Source organism: Heptranchias perlo, chromosome 37 (genome assembly GCF_035084215.1).
Source record: "Heptranchias perlo isolate sHepPer1 chromosome 37, sHepPer1.hap1, whole genome shotgun sequence".
NCBI lineage: Eukaryota > Metazoa > Chordata > Chondrichthyes > Hexanchiformes > Hexanchidae > Heptranchias > Heptranchias perlo.
Genome location: NC_090361.1, coordinates 18,388,350 through 18,412,523, shown reverse-complemented (window position 1 = coordinate 18,412,523; position 24,174 = coordinate 18,388,350). Strand labels below are relative to the sequence as shown.

At 44.8% G+C, this 24,174-nt stretch overlaps 1 protein-coding gene across 5 annotated transcripts in view; it reads right to left on the bottom strand.

The window, feature by feature from the left end:
- LOC137304550 (EVI5-like protein) overlaps positions 1-24,174 on the bottom strand; it is a 406,109-nt gene that overhangs the window by 216,052 nt on the left and 165,883 nt on the right. For all 5 annotated transcript variants that reach the window (XM_067973199.1, XM_067973201.1, XM_067973202.1 and 2 more), the window contains exons 7-10: positions 21,699-21,842; positions 18,318-18,407; positions 10,085-10,182; positions 5,175-5,235 (exon numbers count right to left, since the gene is read on the bottom strand). In XM_067973199.1, coding sequence (XP_067829300.1) covers positions 5,175-5,235; positions 10,085-10,182; positions 18,318-18,407; positions 21,699-21,842 — 393 coding nt within the window. The remainder of the gene's footprint in view (positions 1-5,174; positions 5,236-10,084; positions 10,183-18,317; positions 18,408-21,698; positions 21,843-24,174) is intronic.

Below are 24,174 nucleotides of genomic sequence, written 5' to 3'. Positions count from 1 at the left end.
TATGATCACTGGTCCCTAAGTGATCCCTCACTAACACTTCTGTCACCTGCCCTTCCTTATTTCCCAAGAGGAGGTCAAGTTTTGCCCCCTCTCTAGTCGGGCCATCCACATACTGAATGAGAAATTCCTCCTGAATACACTCAACAAATTTCTCTCCATCCAAGCCCCTAATGCTATGGCTGTCCCAGTCAATGTTGGGAAAGTTAAAGTCCCCTACTATTACCACCCTATTTTTCTTGCAGCTGTCTGTAATCTCCTTACATATTTGCTCCTCAATTTCCCGTTGACTATTTGGGGGTCTGTAGTACAATCCTATCAAAGTGATCTCTCCCTTCTTATTTTTCAGTTCTACCCATATAGACTCAGTGGGCGAACCCTCGGATATACCCCCTCTCACTACTGCCGTGATGTTCTCCCTAATCAAGAACGCAACTCCCCCTCCTCTCTTACCTCCTGCTCTATCTTTCCTATAGCATCTGTACCCTGGAACATTGAGCTGCCAGTCCTGCCCCTCCCTTAGCCATGTTTCAGTAATAGCTATAACATCCCAGTCCCATGTACCCATCCATGCCCTGAGTTCATCTGCCTTGCCCATCAGACTTCTTGCATTGAAATAAATGCAGTTTAATCTAGACTTCCCTTGGTCTTTGCCCTGCTTTCTCAGACCATCTGTCCGGTCATGTTCTGTACACTCTCCCTTACTGCCTTTTGTTTCTGTCACCACTTTATTTCCCACTGACTTCCTGCATCGGTTCCCATCCCCCTGCCACATTAGTTCAAACCCTCCCCAACAGCACTGGCAAACACTCCCCCTAGGACATTGGTTCCAGTCCTGCCCAGATGCAGACCGTCCAATTTGTACTGGTCCCACCTCCCCCAGAACCGGTTCCAATGGCCCAGGAATTTGAATCCCTCCCTCTTGCACCATCTCTCAAGCCACGTATTCATCTTAGCTATCCTGTCATTCCTACTCTGACTAACCCGTGGCACTGGTAGCAATCCTGAGATTACTACCTTTGAGGTCCTACTCTTTAGTTTAACTCCTAACTCCCTAAATTCAGCTTGTAGGACCTCATCCTGTTTTTTACCTATATCGTTGGTGCCTATATGCACCACGACAACTGGCTGTTCACCCTCCCCCTCCAGAATGTCCTGCAGCCGCTCCGAGACATCCATGACCCTTGCACCAGGGAGGCAACATACCATCCTGGAGTCTCGGTTGCGTCCGCAGAAACGCCTGTCTATTCCCCTTACAATCGAGTCCCCTATCACTATAGCTCTGCCACTCTTTTTCCTGCCCTCCTGTGCAGCAGAGCCAGCCACGGTGCCATGAACCTGGCCACTGCCACCTTCCCCTGGTGAGCCATCTCCCCCAACAGTATCCAAAACGGTATACCTGTTTTGGAGGGAGATGACCGCAGGGGACCCCTGCACTGCCTTCCTACTCTTCCTCTGTCTGTTGGTCACCCATTCACTATCTCCCTCAGTAATTTTTATCTGCGGTGTGACCAACTCACTGAATGTGCTATCCACGACTTTCTCAGCATCGCGGATGCTCCAAAGTGAGTCCATCCGCAGCTCCAGAGCCGTCAAGCGGTCAAACAATAGCTGCAGCTGGACACACTTCCCGCAGGTGAAGGAATCAGGGATACAGGAAGGAGCCCCGAATTCCCACATCCCACAAGAGGAACATGACATGGCCCTGGGATCTCCTGCCATGACTTAACCCTTAAATTAGCTTAACAACAACTACAATGTCAAGAGAAAAAAAAAGGAAAGAAAAACTACTTACCACTCCCTTTAAGGAGTTTACTCCTTTAAATTGTTCTCAATTTAGAGAATGTTAACTACACTAGGGACCTTGATTCACTAAAAAATAAACACTACTTCCTATAAGACCTGCAGACCTTCCCTTTCCTTTTACTTTAGTTACTGCAGATAAGTAGAAATACTCACCTGAACCTACTCACCAATCAGGTGCCTCCCGTGTCGCGTCCCGATCTGATTCCTGACGTCACTTCGAACTCGGTCGCAGCTCCGCTCGGCTCGGCTTCTCTCAGCGCTCTGAAATCCCACCTTTTATCGGACGCTCCCTCCGCTCGGCTCGGCTCCTCTCAGCTGTTCTCAGCGCTCTGAAATCCCGCCTTTTATCGGACGCTCCCTCCGCTCCCTCCTACTGTGACTGAAGGCTGACCCTACTTATACAAAGGCTCTTTCCACTTTCTATTATGTACATATACCTATCAGCATGTAGGAGCTGCACAAGTAAAATTGTAGGAAAGTGATTTTGCTCTGCTCGATGACTTCTCCAGAGATCAGTTGGGACAGTGGTGAAGCATCAATGGTTCTCTTTGTCTGTGCCCAATTGGACCATAGTCCCTTCTATAAAAATAACCCCTGTAGGGGGTTTTAGCAGACCTGTGGACCTGCAGGGCTTCCTGCTGATTCTGTGACACCATTAACTAACCTGGAGCTTAATGCAACTCCATCTTTATAAGAGTCATATTTGGCAACCCCAACTACAGTAAAGCGGAGGTGATAGATTATATTTCTCCTCAATCACAGACAAAAACATTCTATTTCAACTGAAATCCTGCCATAGGAAAATTACACGAATTTATTCAGATCAGAAAGTGTTCTCAGCAACAATTAGTCTCTGCAATGAAAGGACCATCAACTAGGGGATGTGCAACTTGGTGGCCAGTGAAAATGGGTAAGAGAAACCCAGAGATGATATGTATGGCAAGTGGTGGCTCAAACCATCACACCAGTTGGACAAAGTATATCAACTGTAGTTTATAATATTTCCTTCCACAAATTAAACTCTGCAGTACAGACATAGTTACAGAGGAAAGATCAATTCAATGGTACCCCCTGTCACACTTTGGTCAAAACTCAAGGGCATCAAAGGCAGAGGACACTAATATCACAGCACATACAGCAATGGCAAAGGAGGCCCAGATGGATCAGGTTTGCTGCAACTGCGTAGCATATAACTTCATATAGTATGGTTGAACCTCTGATGGACCATGGAAGAGCACGGTCACAATTCTGCTGCTCTAAGCTGGCCAAATCAGAGTTATTGTCTTTTTCTCTATTAGAACCTACACCTTTAGGTGGCACGGTGATGGCGAGCACCCAAGCACTGTAGGAAACAGACATGTACCCATCACTCTCACACTGGCTAATCTCAATTTGTCCAATTGGAAAGGTAATCAGAGGTCAGGTACTGCCCTACTAGGAGGAAGGGCTAAAGCACCCTACACCACTCATACACCACATGGTGCTGGTTATAAAAAAGGGGTTTGCAAAAGAGCTGGTTATTGTGTGCAACGCACAAGGAGATACTAGAGCGGTTGTCAAATTGACGGATTTTTTTGGCCATTTCACCATAGAGTTTTAGTGCAACTTATATTAAAATTTTATTGCCACATTTAACCCACAAGGGATCAAAATCCTCTTAGCAGCCAAAGGTTGAGGGTTGGGAGGATGTGTATTAAATCTAGAGAAATAGTTTGTTAAATGGCGTCCCTTGCCTACCACTATCCGAGACGACTGAAGTCCATTCAGACATTCCAATGAATTTTCTTATGCATTATGTCAGGATGGTATTTCTTGTATACCACATCAGGTTGAGAATATGATTTGTTAAGCCACCCTGGACAGGAGATTGGGCGATTATGCTGGCATGGCTTCTTTCCTGTGAGTTCAGCAGAGAGTAGCTGGTTTAATTGGCAGCTCTACTGGCCAATTCCCAGACAGGGAGAGCTGGAAGAGGGTCAGAGGTCAAGACCTTAGCTTCCTATCCACCTAGGAAACAAAGGACAGGGGAACACATGGTCTGGAAGTTTACAGAAGGAAAGAGTTAGGGAGAAAATCTTTTAAGATAGAACTGGTAAGGATCAGAGGAAGGACTGATCAGAAAAATGATATTCAGCTTGTTAACAGAAATAGTGTGACAATTTTATTATTTACTTCATTACAGGAAGTGATACTGAATTGAGGTAAAGTACGGTGAGATTTATCACTAATATTATTCTACTTTTTTGCTTGACAATAGTAAAATAAACCAGCTTGTTCATTTACATTCAGCCTCATCTCAATAAGAAGTGTTAATCAGACCTTCATTCAGAAACTGGAGAATCACCCGTAGAGACACGTGCAAAATTATAGCATCCAGTTCATCTAATAAAGGGTTTCACTATGACTAGATACTGGGCAGTAAAAGGTAGGGCATTATAGGGCATGTGGGGTCCACTTACAGGAAGAACCCAGTGACACTGAACCCAAGAGAATATCTGGTGCAAACATGAACTGGTCACATTGATAGAAAGGAGATAACTTGCTCCCTCCCAAATAAATGTAATTTAATGTCAGGCACAAATTATATTCCCTGTAAGTCTTAATCAACAGTATATTCTGACCCTATTATTATGTTTAAGCAAACAACACTTAATTATCTCACTGGATTTCCAGTAATTACATGGGCTCTTATGGTTTTTAAAATACAACAAGCAAGTTAATCAGCAAAAAATTAACCTCACTTACAATCATAAAACTGTCACTTTTAATACAATTACACATTTCTATCTCCAGAATAACGTGTGGATCTCAGATTGCGTGATACAGAAAATTATCCACAATTAAAACATTTCACAAAAAAGGATATAGAGGCACTGGAGAGGGTGCAAAAAAGATTTAGTAGGATGATACCAGAACTAAGAGGTTATGCCTATCAGGAAAGATTGATCAGGCAGAGGCTCTTTTCTCTAGAAAAAAAGACTGAGGGGTGACCTGACATATCTTTCAGATTATGAAAGGGGTTTGATAGGGTAGACATCGAGAAGATGTTTCCACTTGCAGGGGGGACCAGAACTAGGGGCCATAAATATAACAGTCACTAATAAATCCAATAGGGAATTCAGAAGAAACATCTTCACCCAGAAAGTGAGACTCACTACCACAAAGAGTAGTTGAGGTGAATAGCATAGATGTATTTAAGGGGAAGCTAGATAAACACGAGGGAGAAAGGAATTGAAGGATATGCCGATAAGGTTAGATGAAGTAGGGTGGGAGGAGGCTCGTGTGGAGCATGAGCACTGGCATGGACCTGTTGGGCCTAATGGCCTGTTTCTATGCTGTACATTATATGTAATTCTATTGTGAAAACTTACTTTAATTTCAATCTGTTCCTCCATTTCTTTATTTTTGATTGTAGTGTATTCCTTTTCAAGTCTGTGGGACAAAAAAAGGAAACAGAACCCCTAAATAAATTTTTTTTTAAAATTTTCTGACAAAATTACACCATCCTGCTACGCCCCACCCCTCCAACCCAGGAATGCGATGAGCTTACAAAGCGACTTCCCCTTTGAGCACCCATCTGAATCAAGCCAAGGTTCATAAAGACAAACAGGGAATTTTCACATCTTTCCTGGGGACAAAAGTGTATATCACAAAAGTGCCTCCAAACTAACAATAAGTTAACAATCACACTCAGAACCGGGAGGACAGCAGGGAAAAGGCAGAGTCATTCTGCAATTAGAAGTGTTCTTCAGATGTCAGGGCCAATTCCTAATTGTAGAAGTTACTAAGTTACTTTTGATTTTTATCTGCCAATTCACTGCCCTCCGCATGTGGCATTGGCCCCCAGCTGGGGTAGAGTCCCATAGAAATTAGTCACAATCCGATACCTCACCAAAATGCCCATTATTCACACGTGAGCCAAGTCAGTTAATTTTTTTTATTATTCGTTTATGGGATGTGGGAGTCGCTGGCGAGGCCAGCATTTATTGCCCATCCCTAATTGCCCTTAAGGTGGCGGTGGTGAGCCGCCTTCTTGAACCGCTGCAGTCCGTATGGTGACGGTTCTCCCACAGTGCTGTTAGGAAGGGAGTTCCAGGATTTTGACCCAGCGACGATGAAGGAACGGCGATATATTTCCAAATCGGGTGTCAGTAGTCCAGCCATCAGTGGAGTCTATCTACTGAATTATTCTGATGCAGGCTATGCAGCACTCAGAAAATGGGTCAGTGCTGGGAGTGGAACATCACCTTGAGTAAATCTATTGAAGTGCACAACCATCACAGGGCACTTGCACTACCAAAAGCATTTAAATTATTCAACTAACAGAATAAGCAAATCCGTGTAATCTTTGAACAATGGACTTTTCTCCAACATTCATTTGGTCCTATACCTGTGGAAGTAAAGTCTATTTCCAAACTATTGCTGTCACAACTAAGCCAATCATCTTTCCCGAACTCTGGACACAATAAAAGAAAACAGACTTATCAGATTAATTTTTTTCCAACCTCCAGCCTGTTGCAGCCTTATGAACGTGCTATGGCTAGTGCTCCAATGACTTTCCTCGCCCGTTCCTTCCAAGCTCCCAATGCTCCGTCCTGCAGGCTTGTCTTCCCTGCATCTTCAAAGTGTTGGATTTTCCATTTCATGTGGCCCACGGTGATACACCTCCTGATTTCCCTTCTCTCACTCCTGATGACTTCCCAATTGCCCTCCCCTGGTAGCCCAAGACGATTCACCCTTCCCCCGATTTCCCATCCCTCCCGCTGATCCACACCCTCTCCTGATGTGGCCAGGTGAAAGTCTGGTGGCCTCATGAACAAGATTGGGAGCTCACTGTAGTGGCTTTAAAATACATTTTAAAATAAATAAAATAACCAATCTCTCAAATTTTGCCCCAAAATGAAGGACCAGGTGGGACTGTTTCAATTTATATCAAATTTCAATAGCAGTTTAAAGACCCCAAATGAGTGCTAAATTTGCACCATGTTTAAACAAAAATGACACATGAATCAAATGACCATCAGAATTCTAAAAGTATAGTTGAGTGGCAGGCTCTACTCCCACTTGTGAATTTGACAGTAACTTGAATCAGTCAGTCAGCTTCACTCAAAGATTGGGAGGAGGGAGGGTAAGAGGTGGTCTGGGGAGCAAGGGAAAGGGAATGTAGGAAGACAAAAGGGGTAGACAAACTTGCCTTTATACATAGCGTCATCACAGCCTTAGGTTGTCCCAAAGCAGTCTAGAATCAATGGAAGTTGCGGGGTTGGTGGGGGGAAATGCAAGAGAGAGATGATTGAAATTGGAGTTTTTAAATCCTAAATACTGTTCTTACTTGAAATGACTGGACAGTATCATTCCAGCATAACAGCTCTCTGTTGCTATCCCAATTCATGTGGGATGCTGTTGTTTCTATGGTTACCAGTACATGCACTGCATATACGCAGCTTAACACTATGAACAGAAGTGGTAGTGTATAGTTCCACGACCAACCATCTCCTTAGACCTCTCTCCCCTGCCCCCTCCACCCTCACCTCTAACAAGTGCAAGCTCATGGACTTCTTTGTCACGAAGATCATCTGTTCAGCTGCCTCTGCCATACCCCCCCCACTTTCCCACACCAAGCTCCCCCCCTGCCCTAGCCCTGAACTTGAGTCTTTCCCTAGTTTCTCTCCTAACTTCCCTCACGCCCTCTCTGAGCTCACTTTGTCCATGAGACCTGCCTTCTGTTCCCTTGATCCCCGTTCCCACCAAGCTGCTGACTGACCACCGAACTTCCCTTCTTGGCTCCCATGTTAGCTGATATTGTAAATGGTTCCTTCTCATGTACTGTCCCCCCTCCCTTTCAAGCTGCCACCACACCCCTCTTTTAAAAAAAAAACCCAACCTTGACCCCTCTGGCATTGTAAACTACCATCTCATCTCCAACCTCCCTTTCCTCTCCAAAGTCTTTGAAAGTGATGTCACCTCCCAAATTCGTGCCCATCTTTCCTGCAACTCCATGTCTGGACATCTCCAATCAGATTTCTGCCCATACCACAGCACTGAAAAGGCTTTTGTCCTCGGAGGGGATGGGGGTGGAGGGAGGACCAGTGAGAAAGGGTGAAACTCAGAAGATTAATTGGACAGCACAGCTTTGAAGCTAGTCCGAGGACAGAAGGTAACAAACCCAGGGAGATGTGAAATCAAGAGCCAGGCTTCAGAAGCCTACTGACTGGGGCTGGACGACAAAGCCAAATCCTCCGAGACACGAAGAAGCTTCCGAGTTCAGAGTCTTCACTAATCCTGATGAATCAATTCACCCATTTACCAGTGGTTTGCAGCTAGAAATCAAAATCTAAGAACTTTTTGTACTTTTCCACTCTGAAGGTCTATCCGTGCCATTGTAATGAATCATTAATCGGAATACCAGGAAGTGTGGGTTTTGGGGGGGGGCGGGAAGAGGGGGAGGGGGAGGGGAGATCAGCAGCTGAACCCTCAGCCTACAGCTCCATAATACAGCCACCATGGCATTTAAATAAATGGTCACGTCTCCAAATATTATAGATCCTGAATATTCCTCCTCCTCCTCCTCCCTCGCCAATCTGAAGGCACATGTGCCAGTGTATCCTGGTCAATTCTTCCCTCCGCAAACCCCCTAGCCCAGGGATACCAAGTGCAACTGTAGCAGCCTAATGCTTTCCTGGACTATCAGCGCAGATGAAAGACTTCCTGGTCTGGCAGTGCAGTGAGCCCTTTGAAGGAGGGGCGAGGGGAGATGTAGGGAGGCAGAAGATTTTTCAAGGCACACTGCAGGCAATGGAAAGGAAATGAAAAACAGAACAAAACTTCTCTGAACTGCCTCACTAAAAAAGTGATTTCAAGAAAATACCTTAATAGGAGTCAAATGGTTATGGACAGATCAATTAAGTTGGTGTCCTCTGAAAACCTCAATTAGATCAAATGGTTTCTAATCTCATTCCTTTCTCTATAGAATCCATGCAGAACCTGTGACTCAAATATTTAATAGCAACGTGCACACAGCAGAGATGATTTATTGGGTTTCAAACTTCTTGCTTCCTCTGGTCACATTTTTCCTTCACTAATCCAAACGTTAGTCACCAAGACTTGCATTTTTACAAGGCTAGACTGATATGGACAGAGTTTCCTCCTCTGCTCTCCTCCATCCCCATTCCAAGTCCTAAAAGGAATCATCCCATCTCCTTACTAATCATAGAATTAACAAAAAAAATATTTTTTTTAAGTTAAAGCTGATAAAGAAGGAAAATTCAGCAAAGTAGTTAGAAATCCTACTGTATAACTGACAATTTACAGAAAATCTGATCACTTAATAGGAAACACCATCAGATCTATCGTTCTACAAGATTCTCATCAGCTTGGCTCGCTCTTGCTGAGTCAGAAGGCCACAAGTTCAAGCTACATTCCAGGATTCGAGAACATAATCTGGACTGACATTCCAGTGCGACATTATGAGAGGTGCATCTTTCATACAAGACGTGCAAACAAGAACCGATCTGCCTGCTCAGATGGAAGCTCTCCCAATGTTCAGGCCAACATTAATCCTGCAACCAACCCCACTAAACAAACAGCTGGAAATCCAGAAGGTCAGCCAGCATCTGTATAGAGAAAAGACAGATTATGACACTTTGCATGTGTATCCTTCATCAGCACACCCCCAAAACACCATAACCTATCACCTCTCTCTCTCCAGATGCTGACTGAATTGCTGTAAATTGCCAGCATTGTTTTTATTTCAGATTTCCAGCATTTGCAGTTTTTCCCTTTTATTTAACTAGTCATTCATCAATGGTTTGTGGAACTTTGCTGTGCATAAACCCGTTGCCACATTTGCCGACACACTGGTGTGTACAATTCAAAAGTAATCCATTGGCTGTTAAGCGTTTGGGATGTCCTGGGGACGTGATGATGCGCTATATAAACTTGAGTTCTTCCTTTCTTTCTAGAGCTCTGTACAATAACACCAACAGTAATGCTTCACTCACTGCTTGTTTTGTCATAAAACTTCAGAGATTATCTGAACCTCTGTCCCTTGCTTAAGAAAGGTAACTGTTAACACCCACTTTCTGAACCAGATCTCTATAGCACTCATTAGACTCAGGGGACACCTGCTGCAGTTTCTAAACATTTAGTTGACTGACAAGACCGTCTTTCAATGCTGTAATATGTTGAGCCACCTTGTCCTAAATAGCAGCTGTTTCAAACATTAGCGTCCAGCACTAGCGGGAATGCCGGGAAGTAAAGGTGCAGTTTACATGTTACATACTTCTTCATTTTCTTTGGGTTGTACTTGACCTGGTAAGCCTTCAGGATTAGTTTGTCAGGACAGCTGTCAAACTGCTGTGGAATCACCTTCTGAAAGTGCTGTAGAAAGGACAAAACAGAGAAAACATCAGACAGTCACTTCTGTATATGGGATATGGACAATGTGACTGGCTACAGGGGAAACACTCAGCATTCCTCAAATAACTCTCCCTCCAATTGTCTAGGAAGACAAAGAACATTAAACCATTTATTTGAGGTCAAATTTAACTATTATGACAGTGATCTATTACAATTCTAAAGGGGGTGCAGGAACCTAGGGGGTATATGTGCACAGGTCGTTGAAGGTGGCAGGGTAGGTTGAAAAAGCGGTTAAAAAAGCATGTGGGATCCTGGGCTTTATTAATAAAGGCATAGAGTACAAAAGCAAAGGTTACGATGAACTTTTATAAAACACTGGTTTGGCCACTTTTGCCAATCACCTTAGATCTGCGTCCTCTGGTTCTCGACCCTTCCGCCAATGGGAACAGTTTCTCCTTATTTACTTTATCTAAACCCTTCATGACTTTGAACACTTCTACCAAATCTCCCCTTAACATTCTCTGTTCTAAGGAGATCCCCAGCTTCTCCAGTCTATCCACATCACTGAAGTTCCTCACCCCTGGTACCATTCTAATAAATCTCCTGTGCACCCCAAGACCTTAATATCCTTCCTAAAAAGTGTGATGCCCAGAATTGAACACAATGCTCCAGCTGAGGTCTAACCAGTGTTTTATAAAGGTTTGGCATAACTTCCTTGCTTTTGTAATCCATTAATAAGGCCCAGGATCCCATATACTTAAACAGTATATACTTCTCAACTTGTCCTACCACCTTCAAAGATGTGTGTACATACACCCCTATCTCTGTTCCTGCACCCCCTTTAAAATTGTACCATTTAGTTTATATTGCCTCTCCTCATTCTTCCTATCAAAATGTATCACTTCACACTTCTCTGTATTAAACTTCATCTGCCATGTGTCTGCCCATTACACCAGTCTGTCTATGTCCTCCTGAAGTTTTACTATCCTCCACATAGTTTACTACAGTTCCAAGTTTTGTGCAAACTTTGAAATTATACCCTCTATACCCAAGTCCAGGTAATTAATATAGATCAAAAAGAGCAGTGGTCCTAATACTGACCCCTGGGAAACACCATTGTATACTTCCCTTCAGTCTGAAAAACAACCATTCACCATTCTCTGTTTTCTGTCCCTTAGCCAATTTTGTATCTTCACTGCCACTGTCCCTTTAATCCCATGGGCTTTAATTTTGCTAACAAGTCTATTATGTGGTACTTTATCAAATGCCTTTAGAAAGTCCATCTACACAATATTAACCGCACTCCCCTCAAAGAACTCAATCAAATTAGTCAAACACGATTTTCCTTTAACAAATCCGTGCTGACTTTCATTTACTAGCCCATACTTTTCTAAGTGCCATAACCCTTTTATATTCTTCAAACACTTGTCCAATTCCCTTTTAAATTAAATTATACTCTCTGCCTCAGTAGCCCCTTGTGGTAAAGCATTCCTTGTTCTAATAACCGCATGTGAAAACAGTCCTTCGATCGTCCCCTTCATTCTCCTGGTGATCCTCCATCTGTGCCTTTTGTTATTGATTCATCAGCCTGTGCAATAAATCTCTCACTATTTACCCTCAAATCCTCTCAATTTTGAAAACTTCTATTAGATTTCCTTTTAATCTTCTGTTTCAGTGAAAAAAGCCCCAATTTTTCAGGCCATTCTTCTCATCACTACACTCTCATTCCTGGTACTATTCATGTAAATTTTTGCTTTTTGCTTAACCTTTTCATGGCTTGAATATCCTTCCTATAATCTTCTGCCCAGAAATGCATGCAATACTCCAAATATAGCTTAACATCTGGTACAAATTCAACATCTCTTCTTACTTTAATATTCGATATGTAAAACCCAATATCCATTTGTTTCAAAAAACCTAACTCCTACCTCAGTACACTGGAGTTTATGTATCTGTACCCCGAGGACGTCTGTTGGGTGGGGGGGGCGGGGTGGAGTGGAGGAGGCAGGCGACTGTGGGAGGGTGGGCAGGGAGGAAGTGAGTGATTAAGGAGAGTGAGTTTAAGGTGGGGGGGCGTGAGGTAAGTCAGGGAGAGAGTGGTGAGAGAGATCAGCAACATGAAGACCAGAGACAGGTGAGACCATATTCTCCAACTTGCATGATATCAGAGATTGTCCTGTGCGTGGTTGTTGATTCTTACATACTCCCTTTTAGCTTCAATTCTACACTTTGTGTTTCTCAGTTTTGTCTACATCATTCTTCTATATTTATTGTACATCTCTTCAAATCTAATTTTTGCTCTAACTTCACTAGTTATCCAAACCTTTAACCTGTACCTCACCCATCTCTCCATAAAATATCTCCCACTGCTGGTCCACTGTTTTGTTTGCCATTGTGCCAATCAATCTGGAATATTTCCAGGGGGACCTGGTATTAATGTGATTAGTCTATAATAACTTCCCAAGAATATCACCGTGGATGAGAGGTTCAAGCCTACAGATGTCTGCCACACCACGTCAGACCAAGTGAGCCATTACTGAATTACATTGAAATTGTCAGACCGAGCATTAACGGACATCACTTCAAGCAGAAAATTGGCAAAGCTCAGTGGAAGATTATGATTAAGCAGCATCAGCACTGTTGGCAAATTTAAAAGCTAGCATCTTGACCAACCAAATAAATCATTAACCCCTTTTTAGAACGAGAGCAGGGTTACTCAGGCCCTCAGCACTTGGCCGAGTCTTGACACTCATAATATTTCCCTGATCTTGCAGCTACAGCAGCAGTTTTGTTTGAACACTCAACAGGATACTGTAGTGGGACAAGAGCTGATGAGGAGGTTTGTTTTTTAAGCCTGCTATATGAACCCTGTATATATCTTTACTTATCTGGGATAAATGTATGGAAGCTCTTATTTTACTCTTGATGGTGGCCTCAAGTACTCTGTTTCAACACGCTTTTCTCCAATTCTACTTTCATTCAATATTAAGTTATACTAAAGGCAAGCAGCAGCAATATTGCAAATGAGTTTTCTGACATTTGTTCAATCTCATTCAAATGCAAACAAAAATTATATATGTTAGCAGAGCAAACAACACTACTGCTACATGAGTGAGCAGTAGGGAAGGAGTGAGAGGACAACTGCTCCATCTCAACATTTTGGTGGGAAATAATGTTTTGTTCAGCCTCCTTTTTAAGACTGGGATTGGCAAAAGTCTTCAAACCCAGCCTGGGTGCAGAGAATGGTGGTGCATCATACGGTGGGCTTTGTGCTGTCAAAGAAGTACCCAAGGGAAATTTAAAAAGGAAATATACACAAAGGGAATCTTGCATCTCTGATTGAGCATATGTTCTCAGAACAAGGTCAGACTGTCCTTGCAAATTTCAAAAAGTTCCTGTCCAGGTAGAGAAGTGATAAATGCCCCAAGTATGGAAAATAAGGCCTTGTGCCATCGGTTAATTCTGAATATTCATCATAGAATCACAGAAAGTTATGGTACAGAAGGAGGCCATTAGGCCCAATGGGTCCGTGCCGGCCAAGAAAGAGCTATCCAGTTTAATCCCACCTTCCAGCATTTGGTCTGTAACCCTGTAGGTTACGGCACTTCAGGTGCACATCCAGGTACTTTTTAAATGAGTTGAGGGTTTCTGCCTCTACCACCCTTTCAGGTAGTGAGTTCCAGACCCCCACCACCCTCTGAGTAAAAAAATTTCTCCTCAGCTCCCCTCTAATCCTTCTACCAATTACTTTAAATCTATGACCCCTGGTCACTGACCTCTCTAAGGGGAATAGGTCCTCCCTATCCACTCTATCTAGGCCCCTCATAATTTTATATACCTCAATTAAACCTCCCCTCAGCCTCCTTTGTTCCAAAGAAAACAACCCCAGCCTATCCAATCTTTTCTCATAGCTAAAATTCTCCAGCCCTGGCAATATCCTCTGTACCCTCTCTAGTGCAATCACATCTTTCCTGTAATGTGACGACCAGAACTGTAATTAGTACACAAGCTGTGGCCCAACTTGTATTTTATACAGTTCTAGCATAACCTCCCTGCTCTTATATTCTATGCCTTGGCTAATAAAGGAAAGTATCCTGTATGCCTTTTTAACCACTTGATCTACCTGTCCTGCTACCTTCAGGGATCTGTGGACATGCACTCCAAGGTCCCTCACTTCCTCTACAACTCTCAGTATCCTCCCATTTATTGTGTGCTCCCTTGCCTTGTTTGCCCTCCCCAAATGCATTACCTCACTTCTCTGGATTGAATTCCATTTGACTAGTCCATTGATGTCTTCCTGCAGTCTACAGCTTTCCTCCTCACTATCAACCACATGGCCAATTTTTGTATCATCTGCAAACTTCTTGATCAAACCCCCCACATTCAAGTCCAGATCATTAATATATACCACAAAAAGCAAGGGACCCGGTACTGAGCCTTGCGGAACCCCACTGGAAACAGCCTTCCAGTCACAAAAACACCCGTCAGCCATTACCCTTTGTTTCCTGCCACTGAGCCAATCCTGGATCTTACTAGCCACTTTCCCTTGGATCCTATGGGCTTTTAGTTTTTTGACCACTTTGCCATGTGGGACTTGGTCAAAAGCCATGCTAAAATCCATATACACTACATCAAGCATGTTACCCTCATCAACCCTCCTTGTTACCTGCTCAACAAATTCAATCAAGTTAGTCAGACACGACCTTCCTTTAACAAATCCATGCTGACAGTCCTGGATTAACCCATGTCGTTCTAAATGACGATTTATGCTGTCCCTCAGAATCGATTCCAATATTTGCTCACCACCGAGGTTAGACTTACTGACCTATAATTACTCGGTCTATCCCTTGCTCCCTTTTTAAACAACGGTACAACGTTAGCAGTCCTCCAATGTGCCTGCACCATGCCTGTAGCCAGGAAGGATTGGAAAACGATGGTCAGAGCCTCCGCTACTTCCTCTCTTAGCAGCTTGGGATACATTTCATCCAGGCCTGGCAATTTATCAACTTTCAAAGATGCTAAACTCCTTAATACTGCCTCTCTATATTAACCCCATCCAATATTTCACACTCTTGCTCCTTAACTACAATCTCTGCATCGTCCCCCTCTTTCGTGAAGAGGGACACAAAGTACTCATTAAGAACCATACGCACACCTGCCCAGCTTCATTCCCTAAAACTAAATCCAGAACTGCCCCCCACCCCCACTTTTGTTGGGCTTGCTACGTACTGGCTAAAAAAGTTCTCCTGAATGCAATTTAAGAATTCTGCACCCTCTATACCTTTTGCACTGATTGTATCCCAGTTAATATTCGGGTAGTTGAAATCCCCTTCTATTATTGCCCTATTGTTTTTGCAATTCTCAGAAATTTGCCTACATATTTGCTCTTCTATCTCCCTCTGACTGTTTGGGGGTCTATAGTACACTCCCAGCAGTGTGACAGCCCCTTTTTTGTTCTTAAGCTCAACCCATATGGCCTCATTTGGTGATCCTTCTAATGTAGCATCCCTCCTCACAGCTGTAATTGTGAAATAGAATGTAGAACATTCCATCAGCATTTATCAGCACAAAAGTACTGCAAGATTCCCGGGCTTTGTTTTTTTTATTATTCGTTCATGGGATGTGGGCGTCGCTGGCGAGGCCAGCATTTATTGCCCATCCCTAATTGCCCTTGAGAAGGTGGTGGTGAGCCGCCTTCTTGAAACCGCTGCAGTCCGTGTGGTGAAGGTTCTCCCACAGTGCTGTTAGGAAGGGAGTTCCAGGATTTTGACCCAGCGATGATGAAGGAACGGCGATATTTTTCCAAGTCGGGATGGTGCGTGACTTGGAGGGGAACATGCAGGTGGTGTTGTTCCCATGTGCCTGCTGCTCTTGTCCTTCTAGGTGGTAGAGGTCGCGGGTTTGGGAGGTGCTGTCGAAGAAGTCTTGGCGAGTTGCTGCATTGCATCCTGTGGATGGTACACACTGCAGCCACTGTGCGCCGGTGGTGAAGGGAGTGAATGTTTAGGGTGGTGGATGGGATGCCAATCAAGCGGGCTGCTTTATCTTGGATGGCGTCAAGCTTCTTGAGTGTTGTTGGAGCTGCACTCATCCAGGCAAGTGGAGAGTATTCCATCACACTCCTGACTTGTGCCTTGTAGATGGTGGAAAGGCTTTGGGGAGTCAGGTGAGTCACTTGCCGCAGAATACCCAGCCTCTGACCTGCTCTCGTAGCAACAGTATTTATATGGCTGGTCCAGTTAAGTTTCTGGTCAATGGTGACCCCCAGGATGTTGATGGTGGGGGATTCGGCGATGGTAATGCCGTTGAATGTCAAGGGGAAGTGGTTAGACTCTCTCTTGTTGGAGATGGTCATTGCCTGGCACTTGTCTGGTGCGAATGTTACTTGCCACTTATGAGCCCAAGCCTGGATGTTGTCCAGGTCTTGCTGCATGCGGGCACGGACTGCTTCATTATCTGAGTGGTTGCGAATGAAACTGAACACTGTGCAGTCATCAGCGAACATCCCCATTTCTGACCTTATGATGGAGGGAAGGTCATTGATGAAGCAGCTGAAGATGGTTGGGCCTAGGACACTGCCCTGAGGAACTCCTGCAGCAATACTCAGGGGCTGAGATGATTGGCCTCCAACAACCACTACCATCTTCCTTTGTGCTAGGTATGACTCCAGCCACTGGAGAGTTTTCCCCCTGATTCCCATTGACTTCAATTTTACTGGGGCTCCTTGGTGCCACACTCGGTCAAATGCTGCCTCGATGTCAAGGGCAGTCACTCTCACCTCACCTGTGGAATTCAGCTCTTTTGTCCATGTTTGGACCAAGGCTGTAATGAGGTCTGGTGCCGAGTGGTCCTGGCGGAACACAAACTGAGCATCGGTGAGCAGGTTATTGGTGAGTAAGTGCCGCTTGATAGCACTGTCGACGACACCGTCCATCACTTTGCTGATGATTGAGAGTAGACTGATGGGGCGGTAATTGGCCGGATTGGATTTGTCCTGCTTTTTGTGGACAGGACATACCTGGGCAATTTTCCACATTGTCTGGTAGATGCCAGTGTTGTAGCTGTACTGGAACAGCTTGGCTAGAGGCGCAGCTAGTTCTGGAGCACAAGTCTTCAGCACTACAGCCGGGATGTTGTCGGGGCCCATAGCCTTTGCTGTATCCAGTGCACTCAGCCGTTTCTTGATATCACATGGAGTGAATCGAATTGGCTGAAGACTGGCTTCTGTGATGGTGGGGATATTGGGAGGAGGCAGAGATGGATCATCCACTCGGCACTTCTGGCTGAAGATGGTTGCAAACACTTCAGCCTTGTCTTTTGCACTCACGTGCTGGACTCCGCCATCATTGAGGATGGGGATATTTGCAGAGCCTCCTCCTCCCGTTAGTTTTTTAATTGTCCACCACCATTCATGACTGGATGTGGCAGGACTGCAGAGCTTTGATCTGATCCGTTGGTTGTGGAATCGCTTAGATCTGTCTATAGCATGTTGCTTCCGCTGTTTCGCATGCATGTAGTCCTGAGTTGTAGCTTCACCAGGTTGGCACCTCATTTTTAGGTACGCCTGGTGCTGCTCCTGGCATGCTCTTCTACACCTCATTGAACCAGGGTTGATCCCCTGGCTTGTTGGTAATGGTAGAGTGAGGAATATGCCGGGCCACGAGGTTACAGTTTGTGCTGGAATACAATTCTGCCACAATTTGTGATCACAGAATGATGGCAGCTTCTTAACAGACAAGAAATGGCAATGCAATGTTCTAGTTTCTGTGCCTAATCCCATTAACTATGGAAACATGGAGGAAGTGCTGTTTGCAGAGCTGCTTTGGCAGATGTCTGTGCACAGCTCATCCATCCTGCTTCTTCCCTCGTCTCCAGACATGGAATAGTGCACTGGACGGAGAGGAAAAATAAATTAGAACTTGGTGGGTGGGTGGGTGGGGGGGGGCGGTGCCGTTACTGAAATAATTTCTTTCTGGGACTAGATGGTCACTAAAATGGGTTTCAGTGTACAAATTCTTTAGTGGTTAAGTGGGGCACTAAGAATTAATTACATCTCAGACACAGAGATAAAGCTCCTCAGTACAATAAAGCTGGGTAATGTATAATTGATAGTGTGAGGAGCGCAGATGATTTGTAAGAGAGATCTTTATTTTTACCTGCGACATTCCTTCCATATCAAGTTGCATCAGTTCCGCTTGGTTAAACTGAAGGAAAGCCATTCCGATGCGAAAGACGATTTCCAAACCCTGCCAACACAAGATGCATTTCAGAGTGAATGGAGAACCACAAAGGAAAATTTCAAAACCAGAGGAGGACCACGATACAAAATGCAAAGCAGAAGTGTCAGTGAAACTCAAATTGCTCCCATCCACCAGCTTCAAAGATTCACATTACAAGTTTTTAAATCTTAGTTAATTGAAATTATTAAAGCAGTCAACTATACATTTATCAAACTCCACGATATGGTCATCACACCATCATAAAAAACGATTCTGCGATAACTGTTAACCAAATAGAACAGTGAAACGCATTCTCCAGGCCTCAATATCTAACCTCAAGCAGCTCAAAACCAACAGATCCTGCCATCATTTCTCTCAGCTGAGCAGCTGTCAAGAATCGAGTCTGACTCAAAACATTTAGCATATTCAAACTCCACATTCAGTATTCAAAAAGCTGGGATAGCACAGCGCATACAGCACCAACAACATTTCACCACTGAGAACAGCTGTTGCGTTGGGAAGGTAGGGGGAGGGAATCACTGGGAGATTCCATATCAATTTACAGTCAATTAAAAACCTGAAATTCACATCGAAGATTTGAATGATTTACCTTGCGTGGGGCATAAAGTGAGTGCATGCTGAAGAAGCAGTGGGGCCCCATTTCCATCCTGCTTATGGATCTGATTATTGGGTCAGACAACTTTTTTTTTCCATTCGCTCATGGGATGTGGGCGTCGCTGGCGAGGCCGGCATTTATTGCCCATCCCTAATTGCCCTTGAGAAGGTGGTGGTGAGCCGCCTTCTTGAACCGCTGCAGTCCGTGTGGTGACGGTTCTCCCACAGTGCTGTTAGGAAGGGAGTTCCAGGATTTTGACCCAGCAACAATGAAGGAACGGCGATATATTTCCAAGTCGGGATGGTGTGTGACTTGGAGGGGAACGTGCAGGTGGTGTTGTTCCCATGTGCCTGCTGCTCTTGTCCTTCTAGGTGGTAGAGGTCGCGGGTTTGGGAGGTGCTGTCGAAGAAGCCTTGGCGAGTTGCTGCAGTGCATCCTGTAGATGGTGCACACTGCAGCCACTGTGCGCCGGTGGTGAAGGGAGTGAATGTTTAGGGTGGTGGATGGAGTGCCAATCAAGCGGGCTGCTTTATCTTGGATGGTGTCAAGCTTCTTGAGTGTTGTTGGAGCTACACTCATCCAAGCAAGTGGAGAGTATTCCAGCACACTCCTGACTTGTGCCTTGTAGACGGTGGAAAGGCTTTGGGGAGTCAGGAGGTGAGTCACTCACCACAGAATACCCAGCCTCTGACCTGCTCTTGTAGCCACTGGGATATAACAACCCACCACACTTAGTCATGTATCCTTCATTTATAGTCACTCATTCACAATACACAAAATCAGCAGCAGTGTTATCAGCTAGCAGACAGTGCCAACTATTGACATGCACTAACCAGATAAGTATTAGCATACAGTGCGGCCAATGGCCCAAAACAAAGACACCAGCTGGTCTCCTAATTCATAGAAGCTGGAAAGTCCCAGGTTCAATGGCCACCGATGCTGAAATGGCTAATCTCAAGACAATAGTTAGGACCCAATGATTGACATCAGTGCCTCCCGAACTAAGGAAGAGTGGGGGGAGAAAAAATAAAGTGAGCCAGGCTTCCTGTTTGATAGTTATCTAACAGTCCCTACTGAAAACTGCACGTGGACATCAGGCAAGAACACAGTTGCCATGTTTCTCCACAGAAAGTGCCCATCAAAGCTCCATATTAGCTGGCACAAAGACAGATGTCAACTGCTGCTGGAAGACCATCAACTCCGTGAAGGAAGCACTTTGGTCCGCCCGAAAACTGCTGGTCCTCCAGCTGAAGGAGCAGTCCATGACCAAGTGTTGCTGACTGGCATACTCCGAGGTCCTGGAGTACGTGCTGCAGGACATACTGAAGCGAGGTGCGGCCTACGCAAAGGCTCTAAGGGATGAGGCAACCATATATTAGAAAATATATAGTGTTTTGAATTGTAATAGGATCATGTGTACAATCTGTACTGTATTGTTTTGAAATTGTGATATTTATATTGAACTGTGTGGATCCTTAATATTTATGAAATAAAGTATATTTTGAAATAAAAGTGCTCTCTGAGGGGGGGCGGCGGCCACGGGGCCAGGAGTTGGGGGGAGACATGGGGCCAGAGGAGGAGAGAAATGAGGGCCCGGGGGGGGGGGCGGAAAAGAGAAATGAGGCCGGGCGACATGGGGCCCGGGGTGAGGAGGAGAAATGGGGTGGGATATTATACAAGAAACCTTAAATCAAATTGCTCTTTCTGAAAAGTCAGCTTGGTAAATCGTACAGGATTCGGCACAAGGGAAATAGGGACTGTCTGCTGCACTAAACCATGTCTTATTGGTGCGATAATTAATTTATTTCAACAAATTGTTAGACTTTAAAAGACATTATGGAAAAGAGTGTCAGCGGAGAGTGCTCAGTGGTAACTCTGTGCAATAAATTATTCTCAGTGAGCACCATCAATTCCAGCTGAATTTCTATTGCAGTTTATCCAGACTTCCCACCATGTGCAGACACATTCAATTCTTCACAGCACTCTCAAAAATGTTTCACAGTCACTATCTGTTCATGGAAATTAACCCATTTTTCTTGCTAACAGCCCTTTAACAAGCCTTCTACACAAGCACAGAATATTAATGGATTTGTGCCACAGAAACTTCAAAGTTAGCATTAACTTCAGTGCTCAATAAGCGGCTGATCAGAAACAGACCCTTTAATACTAGAAAGACACTTTGCACACAGCAGTCTGTTGGGTAGTCTTATTTCTGAGCTGTTACTTCCCCGCTCAGGTGGCTTCCGATTGTACCCAGACAGAGGCTGGTCATTTCCTAGTTGGAAAGAAGGAGACATAACTCAGCCAGGGGAGGGAGGTCTGAAGGAAAGTCATTCCAGGCTGCTAGACCGTATCTTTCAGAGACCGACCTCAAACCACCATTCACTGCTTGCCCTTCCTCTCAATGTGATACAGGGGCCAAAGTTTCTTGAAATGTTGAAGGGAGGGTACAACCCTTTCAAGTGCAGGTTACTTCCCCCTTACTTCATGCACCATCTGAAGCTAGGTGACCTGAACATGTGATGCTCTTATTTCAGAGAGGAACGGAATACATCTTCTGTCTCAATAGGAGTCAGACATCAACTGGGAAGATAGGTACATATATCCGGTATAGACTAATTGCAAACCTGGCCATGCCAATCACTCATTTGTTTTATTCCATTAGAATTCAGTCACAATTGATGTCACTCTGAAGATCTTACCTCATACATAAATATGTCAAATATTCTAGTGGCTAATGGCAGAGAAAACGTGGTGAGAAAAATTGTTAGGAACCAAGAGGATGCGTACATCGACGTGTGGAAGCTCTGGGAACGAAAGTGCACGTTCAATTCAGGCAACTGGTCCTGGGAAAGAAAATTAAAAGCAAAGCATAAATATATTTAAAACTTATACACAGCAACAGACTAACTGTGTCTCATATAAATCGCAAAGTAGAGTGCAGGTATTTTTTAAATGGTCCCAGTACAAGGCTGGCTGCCAGACCATAATGGGCACTGTATCTCAATCACATCACTATTCTTGGAGTTCCAGATTAGGTTAGCTGAGGAAAAGTGGTCATTAACTTACGTAGTGAGCTACCCAAGGATAAGACTAAAAGGAGGGACAATAGATATTTTTGAAATTATGCATGGGTTCGATAGGCTGGAGGTTCCACTCGTGGCTACAGGGTATGACCACTGGCATAGACTACCAGGTAGAATGGCCTTTCTCCATGCTGTTAAAGCTGACATTTAATCCGATGAATTAACATGCTGCATTATTGTAACCTCTTATTCTTCCTTCCTACAGTTCCACAAGGACCAACTGAGACGGGGCAGAGGGCACTGAGGCAAAGACTGAGCGGGAGAAGTGGTGTCGCACTCCCATGCTGCACCGCGAGGGTGCTGATTTGGAGAGGCCACATGACCAACTTGCCTGCTCCCCTCCCCACACCGAGAGCGCCCCCCCACACCTCTCTTCACCACTCCTGGTCCAGCCTCGCCTCCCCTCTCTCAGGCAGCCACGACGATGCTACCATGGGGCCTGTGAGATGGGAGAGACACAGCACTCACTCGCAGTGCAGCACGTTGGGGGATCGTTCTTCTGCTGTCTGTCCCACATTAATCTCTGTGTCCGTGTCCATCAGCACATATTCTACATCGTGAGGCTGCCCAGCACAGTCAGTGGAACTGGGACATTCTTCCCTTTGACATGTTTGTCATTGGACGGGAGGTCCTGCCAAACACAACGGCTATGTAGCTATTTGTGCCTGCAGCTCACCAACCTTACTCACCATGCTTCGTGCATTTGCACACGTGCACTCTAAACCCATCTTAGACCTTCTCATTCACTCTTAGTCTGACCCCACCCATTACTGTACTATTTCTTACACCCAATCCTTTGTGCACCTTGTTTCTCCTTTCTAATGCTGGTGCCCATCCCCCTGCCAAATTAGTTTAAACCCTCCCCCACAGCATCGCGGGAGGGAGGGAGCAAGAGATCGGGGCTTGCGGGTGGGGAGGTCAAAGATCGTGGCAGGTGGGAGACACAGACCGTGATCGGCAGAGGGGTAGCCAAAGACTACCTTGAGGGGCACTGCTGCTTCTCCTGGCCCACAAGGAGTGCGATAAAAAGGACCTTACCCTCTTGTGCCAGTAGCTCCCACCTCCCTTTCACTGCCAGGTTTCCCCACCCTGGAAAACCCACGCAGCAACTGTTAAATTTAAATCAGGCTCCCAATTGCATTGTAGGAACCTGATTTAAATATGTTAATGACATGACCAGCCTCGAGGACGGGACACTCGCACGACACGAAACCTGCCTTTGTAAAAATGGCAACAGTCAGGTATGTGCCGGGTTGGGGAGACATTCCCCGTTTTAACATTTTTAACCTCCCCATCGTGACTCCAGAACAATAAGTCGTTTATTTTGCTTCCAAAAGATCTGTACACACCCTTTTTTTTTAAGGCTCAGATGAGAGAAGCTTGCTGCTCGCCACACATTATGAACAGGCACATTGCAGTCCCGATCATTACAGAAGCATTCTGTACAAAACCTCATCCACACTAGGCAGCCATTACATACGCACAGGTTACAACTGCCTTGCTTCCTGTAAATGATATTAACTCTGACATTGCAAGGCGCTATGCAACCCCTTATGGCAATTAGTAAAGGAGAGCCTGCACAGATTGCTGTGCAATTCCAGCATGTCACGTGAGATTTTCACCATTGGCAGGAATTTTATTGAAGAATTTCATGGGTTGCTAATTATACAGAGGTCCTAATGCCAAAAGAGGCATGTACCTCAATGCAAGGAGTATAGCGAGTGAATAAGGTGGATGAGCTGAGGGTACAGATAGACACGTGGCAGTACGATATCTTCGCTATTACAGAATCATGGCTTAAAGAGGGGCAGGAATGGCAGCTCAACATTCCTGGTTACAGGGTGTTCAGACGAGATAGAGAAGGGGATAAAAAAGGAGGGGGGGGGGTGGCAATTTTGGTTAAAGAAACAATTACAGCTGTGAGGATGGATAATATGTTAGAAGGATCATCAAATGAGGCCATATGGGTTGAGCTAAGGAACAAAGAAAGGGGCAGTCACACTACTGGGAGTGTACTATAGACCCCCAGTCAGAGGGAGATAGAAGAGCAAATAAGTAGGCAAATTTCAGAAGTGCAAAAACAGAAGGGCAG